This window comes from Trachypithecus francoisi, unplaced genomic scaffold (genome assembly GCF_009764315.1).
Source record: "Trachypithecus francoisi isolate TF-2019V2 unplaced genomic scaffold, Tfra_2.0 Lachesis_group18, whole genome shotgun sequence".
NCBI classification, from domain to species: Eukaryota; Metazoa; Chordata; class Mammalia; order Primates; family Cercopithecidae; genus Trachypithecus; species Trachypithecus francoisi.
Window position 1 is genome coordinate 13,558,552 of NW_022681463.1, and position 13,643 is coordinate 13,572,194.

Genomic DNA, 13,643 nt, shown 5'->3' on the forward strand with positions numbered 1-13,643 from the left:
TATATGAGAAAGAGAGAAACAATAGTTTTCATGATTTCAAAAAATTAGCAGAAGTACTCTAAAAAGAGTGAAGGGGGTAGGTACTACAATGACAGAGGTTATCACGTTGTTTACTTGATAGAGGAAAATTAATTTCAAACTTTCAAAACCCATACCGAATATAAATTATATTATTGGAAATGTTAGGACGAATTAAGTATCTGGTTGATTCTTGGTACTCTAGGGCATTCATATCTTTGATACAACTTCACTACATAGAAAATCAAGGTCAATGCTTCATGCTTTTTCTCCTAATTTAATTAGTAGTAGGAGTGAGGGATTGGAATGTGCTTTCAGAATATGCATTAGTTCCTTTTGCTACCTTAGCAAGTCATTTAACAGAAGCCTTATGTACATTTGCACTTTCGAGTATGTGTGCTGATGAAAACTCACGTGCCGCATTGATACTTATGGCCACATTCTACCCCCTTGAACATAGAGAATGCATATGGTAGTTCATCTTAACTAAACCTAAGAGCTCTTCGTAAAATACCTTCAACTTTCCAAAACCTGAAAAGCAGTTTGGGCAGCTCGAATGCACTTGTATTCCTGATGGCAGATGACTTTAATCCCTAGTTTTCCCCAAGCTTTAGTCACTCTTATATGTCCTTTCCCGGGACTTCCAAAAATCATTTTCTAAAACGCCACATGAACTACTGTGATTGTGTCACCAGACGCTATTTAGATAATTCCTCAGAGTTTATTCAGGTAGTTTCAGTTGCTGTCTTGCCATTCTGTTTCTGCCTCTATATCATGTCAATTATTAGATTTTTAATAACGCAGCAGAAAATGAGGAGTTGCCTTCGGCTGCCCAAGGGTCTCTTTCCATGATTGTAGGAAATGAACATTGAAATGATAGTCTCCTGAAGGCTCTGGCTTATGGGAAGAGAGTTACTTGTTATTATTTTGTGTAGCTTTGAAGTTGACACTAGTATGACTATGTTGCTTTTGAACCACATGAGAGAAAGTAATTTAATGTTCTAGGATGTAAATACCGCAGCTCGCAAAGATTGATTGAAGTGAATGAGAAGTTCAGGTGTTGACATTAGTGTGCAGTGGAAGGGAAGTCTGAGTTTTCTTTTTTGAGAATTAAGTTAAATGCCTGTCATTTTCCTATAGAGAGAGAGAGAGTGTGTGTGTGTGTGTGTTTGTGTGTGTGTGTGTGTTTTACATCATGGACCCACAAAGAGGCCATAGCTCCCATTTAAACCTTTTGTCCTAGACAGAAATCCATGCACACTCATGTCCATGTTTTAGGTATACAGACCAGAGAATGTGACGGGAGTAATGTCCTCTGCGGGCTGGAAATGATTGCTTTACCACAGGAATTCCTTCTCAATGGAATTGCTTTACTTCAGGGAAAACAGAGATGGGCAAACTGTAGTGGTCTGTGCACGTATGGATGGACCATTCTCACAACTAACCAAGCAATGTTTGCTTTTCCTCCTCCTTTCTTCCCATCACTAGTTGCCATGTACCGAGAACCATCTTTGCATGATGTTGGGGAAACGGTCCCGAAGCCTGGGGTGACGCCAAGTAAAAGCACAAGTGCGTCTGCAATAATGAATGGAGGCAAACCAGTCAACAAGAGTAAGACAACATAGCCAGATCCTCACAGGTGTTGTGACTTATTCGTCCTGAGCACAGTTGAGTGATTTATCCTCACCAGACATTCCTGCTCTGTGGCTGAAGAGCAGCAGGAAGTAAGCTAATGCTTACTCTTTGCTGTCTCCGAACTTCTCTGTTGCAAGTGGATAAATCTCAACCTGTTGCACCCCCCACAACAAGAAGACACCTGGATAACCAGCTAAACTCAGACCATGGAATGCCCTACCAGATATGGAATGCCTTTTTAATATCTTTTCTGTGACTGTGACACTTCATGTGAATGACATACTTCACAAGTACACTCGATACCTTGCCTGCTGACAGCTACCCATAATCCTTTTTGAGTCCTGTTTCAGCGAAATCTATGTGTTTAAGTTCAATTTTGTAGCACACAAATAATATTGAGTAATTTCTAGTTAGACGCTGTAAACCTGTGCTATTATGGATTTCTCTTCTTCCCGTTTCTACAGGGCTGCTCGCTCCACTGTCTGTGACCTTTTGCAGGGATTTTGTTCCTCTAAATCTTAAATGTTGCCGTTGGCTTAGGTCGGAGAGCAATCAGGGAATCAGGAAGCCTTCTAAACCTATTATTACAAATTGCATCTATAAAGATAAGATTAAGATTGTTGTCTCTGGCTCACACTATGGATTAAACACACATATACGCTCTGTTCAGTAGCAGATACTGTGCTCCCAAGGTCGGCATTGCCTGGGTGGGAAAATGGCTCAAACACAATCCAGGGAAGCTCTCTATGATATGTGTTTGACATCCCCCTCTAGTTTCTTTGTGTGTGTGTGTTTTATACATATCACAAGCTTACTGGTAATGGTAACATTTGCCTTGCCCAGCGAGCAAGACCCACTGGTTTTTGAGAAAGTGGGTCCAAAGATTTCTGTAGGCCTTGTAGGCCTGATTAAGGTTCATTTTTCATCTATTAATTCTCATTATTTGGAAAAAAAAAAAAAAAAAGGAAAACCAGTAATTACAACCTACAAGAATTGCGCTACCTAAATCCATTTCAGATATACTCCGTCCTGTTTTTAATGAACCAAACTTAGTGCCATCCCCGTTTCTGGCTGCATTCCCCTCATACTCAGCAGAGCATGGGCAAGACGGCTGTTGTGTTCTTTCCTGCAGCAGCAATGCAAACGTTAGTTATAAATTAGACTTTAATATTTTTGGTGTTTAATGACAAGTTTTTAAACTGGACATATTAGGAAAAATATTTTTTTTAGCTCAGCATGCTGAGTCTGGTACTGTGTATTTCACCAGTACATGCCTCTAACTCAGCATTTGGGACTCCTGTGGCCCAGTGACTGGGTTAGAGGTGCCTTGCCATGATCTCAGAATACAGTCTGTTGAATTAATTATCCTAGATGAAAATAAAGGCAAACCAACACATTCATCCATCAGGATTTTGGTCCATTCCATTTATTTCCTTTTTTGTTTTATTTATTTTGCAATCTTAATTTCCTTTTTAATTTAATACTGTTTAAACTCTGAGCTTAGGGAAGACAACTACCAAGAAAGGCCAGGAACAGTTGACTACACAGTGAAGATTCCATGCAAAATGTTCAATACTGGATCTAAAGGGGTTCATACTAAACTGTTTGGGAATATATTTGTTAACTCTGTGTACACCTAATAAAATTCAATGTTTTCTTCTCAGAAGAGTTCATTGAGACCAAACTGAACCTCATTTATTGAAAATTATATGTGGGATCAATGTACTGGCCTCTTGTTATTCTTTCTATGTGGGAGGATGACCCAGTCATCATTTTCCCCATCTGCACTGTATTTATTGGGAAATTATTTTGTCACTGCTTTCATAAATCTTCATGACAGCCCTTGCCCAGCATTAAAAAATTCTGGCCTGCTTAGCTGATTAAAGGTTTAGTATAAATTTAACTGTTTATGCTTATTTCATTTTCATATTGGATTCTACTTGAATAAATAAAAAGTTAGCAGAATGTTTGAGTAGATTTATTGTCAATGATGCTAAATTACAAACATAACAAAATGATTCCTTTGGTCATTTTTGATTTGGTGTTATGTCATTTTGAAGTCTACTGTTTTTTAACAGGATCAGTTAAAATAACTTCCATTAACCAATTATTTTCAGAAAACATATATGCCATAATATGTGGCCAACTATGAGTAATTAACTTGTAATCCAATCAAATGGGCTTATAGACACTACTTACAGCAACACATCACACACTCTCACACACAGCGCAAACAGTCCCAGCTGTTTGTTACTGATAATCAGCCCTACTTGCTGGTTTCTTTGTCCCCTGCAAGTCTGTTTATTGGTTTAAATTAAGATTTATTTTTGTAAATGACTGAGATTTATGTAAATGTGTATCTCTGTGGTGTTTTATATATGGGGTGTCTATAAGGGCATTTATCCCTATGAAGGATGTCAAATACTTTCTTCTAATATATGTTTAGACATATTGCAGAGGGGTCCTTGTTATTTGTAATTGAGTTAGGTCATTTACTTTGTGTCTGGTCTCACCTGTTGCATGGGAAGAGGACAGCACTGATGAGCTGCATGTAGTAGGTACCTGTGTATCAAGAACTGTTGGTATGTATTGCTAATCTGCATACAAAGAGTTTGTCTGCATTGTACAGTTTCTGTGTTTAATATCATTTGTTGTATTCACAAATACAACATATTGAATAAAATATTTATATGAAGGCATATTCAAAAACATCAAACAACTTTATGTAACAAAATGGCATTGCATCACCCACCAATATAGAGAAATGTCATGTAAATAAGTTGGTAAACTCAATTTCCCCCTTTACCATGCCAAAGAAAATTTTAGCTCTTTGATGATACCTCTCTTGCTATTTGTTTGGGATAAGACTTCGCCATAGTTTCCCCTCAGAAATTAAGTTTGCTGTTTAAGTAAGTAAGTGCAATCTGTCACTACTGATGTTCCGTATAGTAAATCTGATGGAATTCATTTGTATTTCAAGACCGTGTGTTTTGTACCTCCATGTGCATATGTCCATTGTATCAAGTCTCTATAATACTCCATTCCTTCTGCATGCATATCCAGTGTGGGAGGGTTATTTCTACTGATTTGTGATAGTAGCTGATTGTTTTGCCAGTCCCTCAACAATGCTTGGAAATGTCAATTGTTTTGATATTTCAAGTGACAACATTTTTGTTTTCTAATATAAGATTGCTTTTTAAAACATTTTGCTACCACTTTACTTGGAAAAATTAGAGAAGACATGCAAATTCTCCACTCTATGTAAAGAGCAAAATGGAACTGAGCATTATTTCATTACAAATCCTGAAGAATTTGGAGATTCCTGCTCTAAATGTTTGCTTGTCCTGAATGTTTTTGGGTAGGAGTGGCTTAAAGAGATACACAATGGGTCCAAAGGACTCCCGCTCCAGTTCTTCTAATAGTTTGCCTCTTGGGGAGCAAGCAGAGATTCTTTATCATACCTAGCCACTTGCTTAATGCTTTAAGCACTAAAAGTTATTTTTATCAGGATGAACAATATCAGATTTGGTTGTCTTTAACAGCAAAAACCAAAAACTTCTTATTCTTTAAGTTAGATATGTATCACTTCATTTAAAATTATCCCCTAATATTATATAGATCATTAACATTTGATACATAATCAAGAAGAGACCACATTGACTAACATCCAGTTGAGAAGAAGATGAAAAAATAATTGACATTTTTGTTCCATTTTAATTCAGAACAAGGCTATACCAAGGGAAAGCGATTGGGCTAAATCCTCAATTTTTTTTTTTTCCCAAAATGCAGGCATATCAAAATCCAGGATGTACACTGTCTTACTTTGAGGGAAATAGCAGTCATAGCTTAGGTTTCTTAGCCTACAATGTGACACACAGGGCCTTTGACTCTCTTGAATATGGAGTAGGGTTTCAAAGTGTTGACAGTTGAGTCTGCAAACTAAGCCTGAGTTATATTTTAGTTTTTTTTTTTTTCTTGGTTTTCACTAAGTCTAATTCCAATGTCTACTGGCAGAGATTGTATTTGCATTTGAAGTGCTGGAAGGCAGTACTTCCAAAGTGCTGTTGGAATCCAGATAAACTCAAGGAGCCCAGAAAGACAATGAGTATAAAGGCTCTCCCCTTATGACTTAGCACTTTAGCTGACTTTTTGGAAAAAGTCCTTGGGTGGAATACCTCAGTGATGATTTGCCAAGCGAGCAGGGTTAGTGCCAACACCTTCTCTAAACTTGTTGCATCTCTTCCAATGGACATTAATCCCACAGCAACTTCCTAAAAACAGGAAAAAGCCAATGAGATTTGCTTATTTTCTCTCACTCATTACAAGTTTGTTCTTGCCCTGTTTGTTTTTAGGAGGGAGTTTCTATCGTAGAGTTGAAAAAGTACAAGATCATATTTAAGAAGGAAAGAATCTATGTCTTTACATGTAACTATTTTATTTTTTCCAATCTAAATTCAATCACTTCTTAATAGATATACTGGTGTTTGCATTGCTGACATCAAAACCACACACACACACACACACACACACACACACACACACACACACACAAATAAACGGGATAGAAATAAGTAAAAATAAAATATTTCTGTTTTCAAAGAAAAAGCATTCCTTAGAGTTTAGGTACCATGAAACTTACACTATAATACGGTTCCAGTACTATGGTTTCTAACGAAATGAACACTAGAACAGAGCTGACGATATTTTCATCTTTGTCCAAAATTTTAGATGTCACATTTTGAACTTTATGGTATGATAATTTCCCAATATCTAAATTCTTTTTCTGAGAAAACAAATGCTGAGGACATTTTTGACACTCTTCTTACTTGAGACTATGAAAAAGAGCAGCACTTTTGTTGTGGTTGTTGTTAATAAAAAGGATAATAACATACAGAGGATTATAAGAAAAACAAGACACACCTGAGGTTTTCTGATGAGCCGTAGAGAATCAGGGGCAGTTCCAGTGGCGCTGAGGCTGACAAAGTACTGCCCAGCCGCTAGCCAAATCCACCCTTAATTTGTTTTTGTACGGCCTGGGAGCTCAGAAGGAATTATTATTTTTTTTACAGCTTTAAAGTATTAAACAGAAACCAACAAAGAAGAATATGAGACAGGGATGTATGTGGTCCATAAAGTTTAACTTTCTGGTCCTTGACAGGAGGATAACCACTGTGGTAGGGAAATCCAAAGGTCATTTGTATTACGATGGCTAGATAATGTAATGAATTCCAATGTCTGTGCATCAGCAAATACGTCATCAAAATTGCTACAAAACAATAATAATAGGTTGTTTGCAGCTTAAAATGTTTAGGTAGTGAAGAAGAAAGAATATAACCTACATTATTTATTGACTACTTATATTTCCCTCATTTTACAAAAAAGATATATCAATTTACATAATAATAGAACTACAATATGGTTGCACTCCTTAATCTCAGGATAGAGATAACAATTTTATAAATCTATTACATTATGAGAACATTGTTAGGACTATAAAACTCAGCATCAGTTAAATGTTCTCTTAAAATAATTTTCAATATTAAATTTTTAAGTAACTCAGTGGATGCATATTTTCCTTATTTTTGGAAATTTGACTTATAAAGTTTAAGCCATGACTCTAGAATATTTACATCATTAAAATAAAATTTCCAAGTAAAAATTTTCATTTTAAAGTAATACGGAAATGATTTTGCTACATTATTCTAGGATTTTACAAAATAATTCACCTTTAGAAAAAAAGTGGTTTTTTTAGCTCTAAATAATTACAGGTTGCCTAAACTAATGTGTATAAGTAGATTTACCTGTAAATATGTAAGGGAAGTCCCAATTATTGTACACTTTCATAATTCGATGTGAATTTCATACAAAGCAAAGTTTCACCATAAAGAAAATAAACATTTTGTTCCTATCACTGAGTGAATATTTGTAATTTCTATTTAAACCATTTCTAGATTTTTTTTTTTGGTCCTTTGTGAGCTTCTGAGATTGGTGCCATTTTATCACAGTATTTCTCTTCTTGACTTCTTTGCATGACCCCGGGTTTCCAGTAAGGTATCCTTAGAAAAAAGAAAGTATTTTAAGGGAAATGGATGCATACTTCAGGCCCATTATATATGTAACTCAATATTGTCTTTTTAAAAGGCCACATTACCATGGAATAGATTAAAATAAAAATCAGATTTCTTGTACATATAACCCCTGCCCAGTTTTAAAAATGTGATGTCTTATTTCTAGAAACCTAAAATAGATCTCCCTAAATAACAATTCATTTTTAAATAAATAATCAGCAGGTAAATATATACTGACACAGAGTATAAACAACTTCTGTCACTATTTATTTAAAATGTTAAATTGTACATTTTTCATCATTTCTTTCTTTAAGAGAATCTTTGATGAGTTTAAAGTGAGAGTAGACAAATGACTTAGTGGCTAAATGATTTAATGTCAAATGACTTAATGACCAGTTTTTGCCCTTGATCCAGCCCCAATCTGATATTCTACCTCCTGTGTGTTTGTCTTCATTGTCCCCATATTAAAATGTTGACTGATACGGAATTCTGGAAAAATCTGATCAATTGATTAATGTGAATATGCATGTTTTCCTTAGATTCTAATATGGTCTTTCTTATGTAAGAATGTGGATTTCTAATAGCCATATAACTCAGTGTTTCTCAGTTTGGGCGCCACTGATACATGGGGCTGGCTAACTCCTTGTTTGGGGGCTGTCCTGTGCACTGCAGGATGCTGAGCAGCATCCCTGGCCTCTACCCACCAAATGCCTACAACGTACTTCCCCACCCCACCCAGTGTGACAATCAAAACTGTCTGTAGATGTTGCCAAATGTCTTTTGGGTGGAAAAATTGCTCTCGTTAGGAACCACTTATGTTAATTATGGAAGAAACATTTTTTTCCTAGTGTTATTTGCATCTAAATTTGCATAACTCGTTTCTAATAGGTACTCGGATTTCCTTCGTAATTCAGAAATAGAAAAATATACAATGGTCTTTTTAACCTGTCCTAGTGGTGATTATACAGGGTTTCCTTTGCATTTATATGTTCTAATGGCCTAGAAAAAACAAGAATCCAGACCTCTCTCATGTAATTGTTAAGGATATTCTGAGCCAAGCCAGATTTCACATGCATTTCCATTCCATCCATCCCAGCATTCACAGTTTCCACAGCTACAGATTCCATTCCCTGCAATAAAATACACATGGGTATCATGATCATGATCAAAATGTGCCAAATTTAAACATGCTATTATAAATCACAAGTGTCCATAATGAAATCATTTCATTCATCCTTGGTAGATTTTCTTATTGTGCAATGATGTTATTATTACATTTTATTAAGCAGCTATGAGACATCTAATCTTTCAAACAATTAGTGGCATTTATTTGGTGCCACCCTTTACCGACCAGATAGTAAGCATCGTGTATCACTCCAACTAGGCTTTTAGGTGACAATTTTGTTTCCCTTAGAGAGCAAGTTATGTCTGACTTATGAATAAATACTGAAAAACATAAAGCTCTTTGACATAACATGAGGCAGGCCAAGTAATCAGCAAAGAGAGTCTTATGTAGTAAAGATGGGCAGAAAGCAAGGGTCTAACTTAATGACACTCAGAGTCATCTTTTACCTTCAGCTAGAGCTGAGAAGGACATGTCTCTGTTTCCTCTGTAACTTGGCACAACAAATGAATTTATAATCAATTATGAGGGACTCAATAAATTAGGATAGCAGTGGCTATGACACGGCTGAGCTCTCTTTATAGTTCTCCCCCATACACATATCCAGTTCCCTAAAAGCAACCAACACGTCAACTAGTGGTACCCAGATTCTGTTTAAAAGAATATTCCATTCCCTATACCATGTTCAAAGTAAAATTCTTTTCTGTGTTCAATATATAACTAGATACATGTGAGTTTGTGTTGGGGAGGTTACTTTGTGGAAGTATTCCAAATAATCACAAAATTTAGCTTCATTCACTTGTATTCTTCTACACCCAGGAATAACGTGAGGGTTTTTTCCCAAATGCCCACTTTGCCTTTGGTAGATATTCCATATTCACAGTTGGCCCTGTTGGTCCGGCCACCTAAAGCATTGCATGATGAGTGTCGCTTAGCTCTATAACAAACTGTGGCATAGAGCAATTAGAAAAGGTTAATACTGCACCTGTACAAATGAGACCATCATGTTTGTCGCAGTCTCTGTCATCACAGTCACAGAATTCCCCAGAAATATACCATTCTTCAGCAGAACAAATGCACTTCCCACAATGACAAGAACCTGAAATTACAAAGGCTATTACTCGCCATCACCGTACAACTAAAGGTTTCCATCTCGAATACAATCTCGTTGACACACTGACAACAGGCTTCTAATAACCCATCATCCAAAGGTAAAAGTTTATTGAATGGCTGGTTTCTCAGAGGGGAGCTTTACTTACTGTAATTCATAAAGGTCACCCCGGAAAGCCTTCATTATGGATCTAGACAGTTGCAATTAGCCTTGAGCAAACGTCCCATGGCCCAGTCTGGTTGAAATGTCAATGAGAGCAGGATGGGGTTGATTCTTATAGATGGTCTTCCAAAAAAGTATTCAAAAATAGATTTTTTCCCCCTGAATTGAATCATATTTTTAAAGTGCCTCTTCTTTAAAGGAATTGAATAGGGAATTGTATTAAATTAGGTTGCATTTCTAATGAAAACAACTACTAAAGTATTGTGCTTATAATTTTGGATTTTCATTTACATGATTTTCTTGGAGTAGGAGCACACCTGCATATTGGGTGGCTATTTAAAGTGCTGAAAGTGCACACAATCACTCAGTATATTTGCCTCGTGAGACCGTATCCTCAGGATTGTCATAATCTGGGATAGCTCAAATTACTCCCAAAGTTCATCTTTTATGAGACTCTGGATTCCCTCCACCCATTTCTCCTTTTTCCCTCCACCCATTTCTCCTCCTACCTAATTAAAACACTTCCTCTTTGGTTATTTAAAATATCTTTATTTACTGAGTAAAAACTTTTATTAAAGATATATTTAAAATAAAAGAAAATAAATGAGATGAAGGGTATCCAACATAGAAGTAAGTTCTCTCAGTTTAAACAGCTTTCCATGACAGGCTAAAAACCCTTACATGGAAAAACTGCCTCAATGACAACAGGAAAGACTTTACAATGAAAAAGAAACAAATAAAAAGGACTTCCTTTTCCTTCTATTTCCTTGGGTTGGTTGTTCTTTCCAAACCTGACTCCCCTTTACTAAAAGGTGGCTATCAGTAATTTTTTAGGTCAAAAGTCATGTTGAAAGATTGTGCAGTTGAAAAAAGTATTTTGACATATTTAACAAAACTGTAGAATTGGTAAGTTCAAAATACATTAAAAAGGGGCAAGAATCAATCATTAGTGCTTCTTTTAAAACACAGTGATTAAAAATGAGTTAACAGCCTAGGTGATTAAAGTGATTATGGAAAAGGAGTTGTGGTCATCAGATAGCATCAAAGGATTCAGGTTCATGTGTCTCAACTACATAATATTTCATATCAGGGAAACTGGTATATGCATTTTAGCTGCAAAACTCCCCAAAATCCAAATTAAATGTTTGCCATTTCTTGACACACTTCTCAAGGTAAGAGTGCAGTCAGAATTATTTGTATTGTGACAATTGTGTTTTCATGTATTTTTTACTTCTTGAGTAGCTATGGCATAATTCTATTTAGTCTTGACTTGTTTTCCTGAGGGTCCAGGTTGACTTGCATGCTCTTGAGCAAAATATACACATTTTCTCAGTTTTAATAACTGACTGACATCCCGGTGGTTTCTCAGGACCCGGGGAGGTGCTCCTCCCAGGTCAGTCTGCAAGGGATGCTGGTTCCCTTGTGATCTCATCAAGGTGAGGAATTTTCTGATTTTAGAGATTTCTTTATCCTAATTTTAAAGACTTTCTTTCACATTTCTAGGCATAAAAATGTGCAGCACTCTACTGCTTGTTTAACAAATGGATAGTGATATATCTGCCAACAAAGACCACATGGAGTACTTCATTGACTATCAGAGTCGTTTCCTCAGAAGGCACCATACTTAGTGTTTTATTTCCATGAGTGGAGGAAGATTAATTATTTGAAATATTTGACTGTTTTTAGTTGTTTCTAAAGTAGTGTCTGATTTTATATGCCCATAATATTCATATATACACCCAGGATATCATTTTATATATGTCACAATTCATGAAAAGATCTTATATTTCATCTTCAAACTTATCCTCTGGCCCTGGAACTATTCTAATCACTGCTCTTGCTTCTGGAATGCTTAGCTTCATGCACTAGTAAAGCATTTTCAGAAAACTGGTAAGCTCAGCTAAAGTTAATATGGCATATATGGATAGAGCATTTGATGAGTAAATTCCAGTTCTGAAAGTCTACTAGTCGCTGAAATACTTAGAATAAAAAATGAGGATTGATTTTGTATGTATCATGAAACAGTAGCTTTTCTAGGTCAGCATTTTCCCAGCTGTGTTATTCTTTCCTGTTTGTCAATGCTCAATGCATCTTAGAGGTAGGAAATTCTTCTACTGCTTGTGAAACTAGAACTAGATAGCATATAGTAATAACACAGTGTGAATACTTATTAGGACCTATTATAGCACTTTCCTTGTAGAACGCTGTAACTGTTTTCTTCCATAACAGGGGTCAAGTTGTGCCTCTCTTAAACGGGAAACACACAGGGAGAGGGTTCCATCAGACAGACGTAGACTGCATGACTATCAAGAGGGGGGAAATGGTTCAACTCAGCTGGCCAAGACCCACTCACACCCCTGAGACCCAGCCCAACCACAGAACAGCTCGCTGATCTTGGCAGGAGTTTTAGGGCGGATAGTTCATCACCACAGCACCACTAATCCATTCATTTTCTTTCTCAATATAAGGACCCTTAAGAATGTTCCCATCTCCCTTCTGTGCATTTTTGCTGGCTTCCATCCCTGGGGAATCAGTCACATTTTCTCATGTGTCTTCAGGGCATCTTAGGACATAGAAAGGGGAAAGAAATGAAATTTTACCTTCAAAGATGAGAATGGAAGAGAGAATAAAGGAAACTGCCCTGGACCTCACAGGCAGTAAACAAACAGTTAACTGAAGACTTCACTCTGATTCAGTCCACTCTTCTTTTTAGTGATCTGCCTATCTGTGATGTATCTCCCGGCAAAAACTTTCATATATAGTAGTTTAAAAATAAGTTGTTTCTTCCTGCAGGTCTGACTGCACAGACATATTGGGCAAGGCAACTTGAACACCAGGCTGAGGCTGATTTTGTGAAGTATCTTTCACTCTTTCTCTTTCTGGGGATGTGGGACAGGTCACGGTGGGTGAGTGTGTATGCTGGACTTCTTTGGGTGATGTGGGACCCAAGAAGTATCACTGAGAGTTTAAGGAGACAATTAATGACGTGTTTACAGCCACTGTCGCACAACAGCATCTGTAAGAAGATTGGATGTGATTACCTGGATCTAGCTTGAAGTAATTAAGGCAAAGATATAATTGTGTAGTCTGGGATCCAAATAAATAAATCCCCAAGTGAACAAAACAACCCACAATGGATTATATCATGTACTTTGCAAAGGTAGCTAAGCTTAGGGGAGACCCGGCACGGCACTAACCTCATCTCTCTTGGTTATTCACAAAAACTATTTGAGTCTAAGGGCAAGGTACCTTTGTCCGTTGCCCATTCCATTACTAATGTTGGACTTTCTTTTTCATTCAAGCCTGACAAAATGCTGCAACCTGACATCCCAGCAGGCAGTTTTCACTATTGTACTAACTACTCCATCTGTTATGAAGGTCACAACAATGTATCTTGTTTTAAATTTTTCTATGGAGTGATTTATTGTCTTGGCTATAAATTTGTAAAGAAATAAAACGCTATTTCTTCATCGTCTCCTGAGGTGATGGCTTTATTGACAGCTCATGGGAGGTGCACATTTCAGCC

The 13,643-nt window shown here is 36.7% G+C and overlaps 2 protein-coding genes across 7 annotated transcripts in view; one reads left to right on the forward strand and one right to left on the reverse strand.

Moving 5' to 3' along the window:
- The window catches only part of FGF14 (fibroblast growth factor 14), a 692,204-nt gene extending 678,612 nt beyond the window's left edge, over positions 1-13,592 (forward strand). For all 5 annotated transcript variants that reach the window (XM_033177332.1, XM_033177336.1, XM_033177335.1 and 2 more), the window contains one exon: positions 1,507-13,592. In XM_033177332.1, coding sequence (XP_033033223.1) covers positions 1,507-1,643 — 137 coding nt within the window. In that variant the 3' untranslated portion in view covers positions 1,644-13,592. The remainder of the gene's footprint in view (positions 1-1,506) is intronic.
- ITGBL1 (integrin subunit beta like 1) overlaps positions 3,054-13,643 on the reverse strand; it is a 270,673-nt gene continuing 260,083 nt past the window's right edge. The window contains exons 10-13 of one of the 2 annotated variants that reach the window (XR_004428980.1): positions 9,830-9,943; positions 8,744-8,851; positions 6,574-7,709; positions 3,054-5,924 (exon numbers count right to left, since the gene is read on the reverse strand). Coding sequence is in view for 1 of the 2 variants with exons in the window: in XM_033177331.1 (XP_033033222.1) it covers positions 8,760-8,851; positions 9,830-9,943 (206 nt within the window). In the remaining variant the exon portion in view is untranslated. Of the gene's footprint in view, positions 7,710-8,743; positions 8,852-9,829; positions 9,944-13,643 lie in introns of both variants that reach the window. The other variant, XM_033177331.1, reaches the window with a different exon arrangement.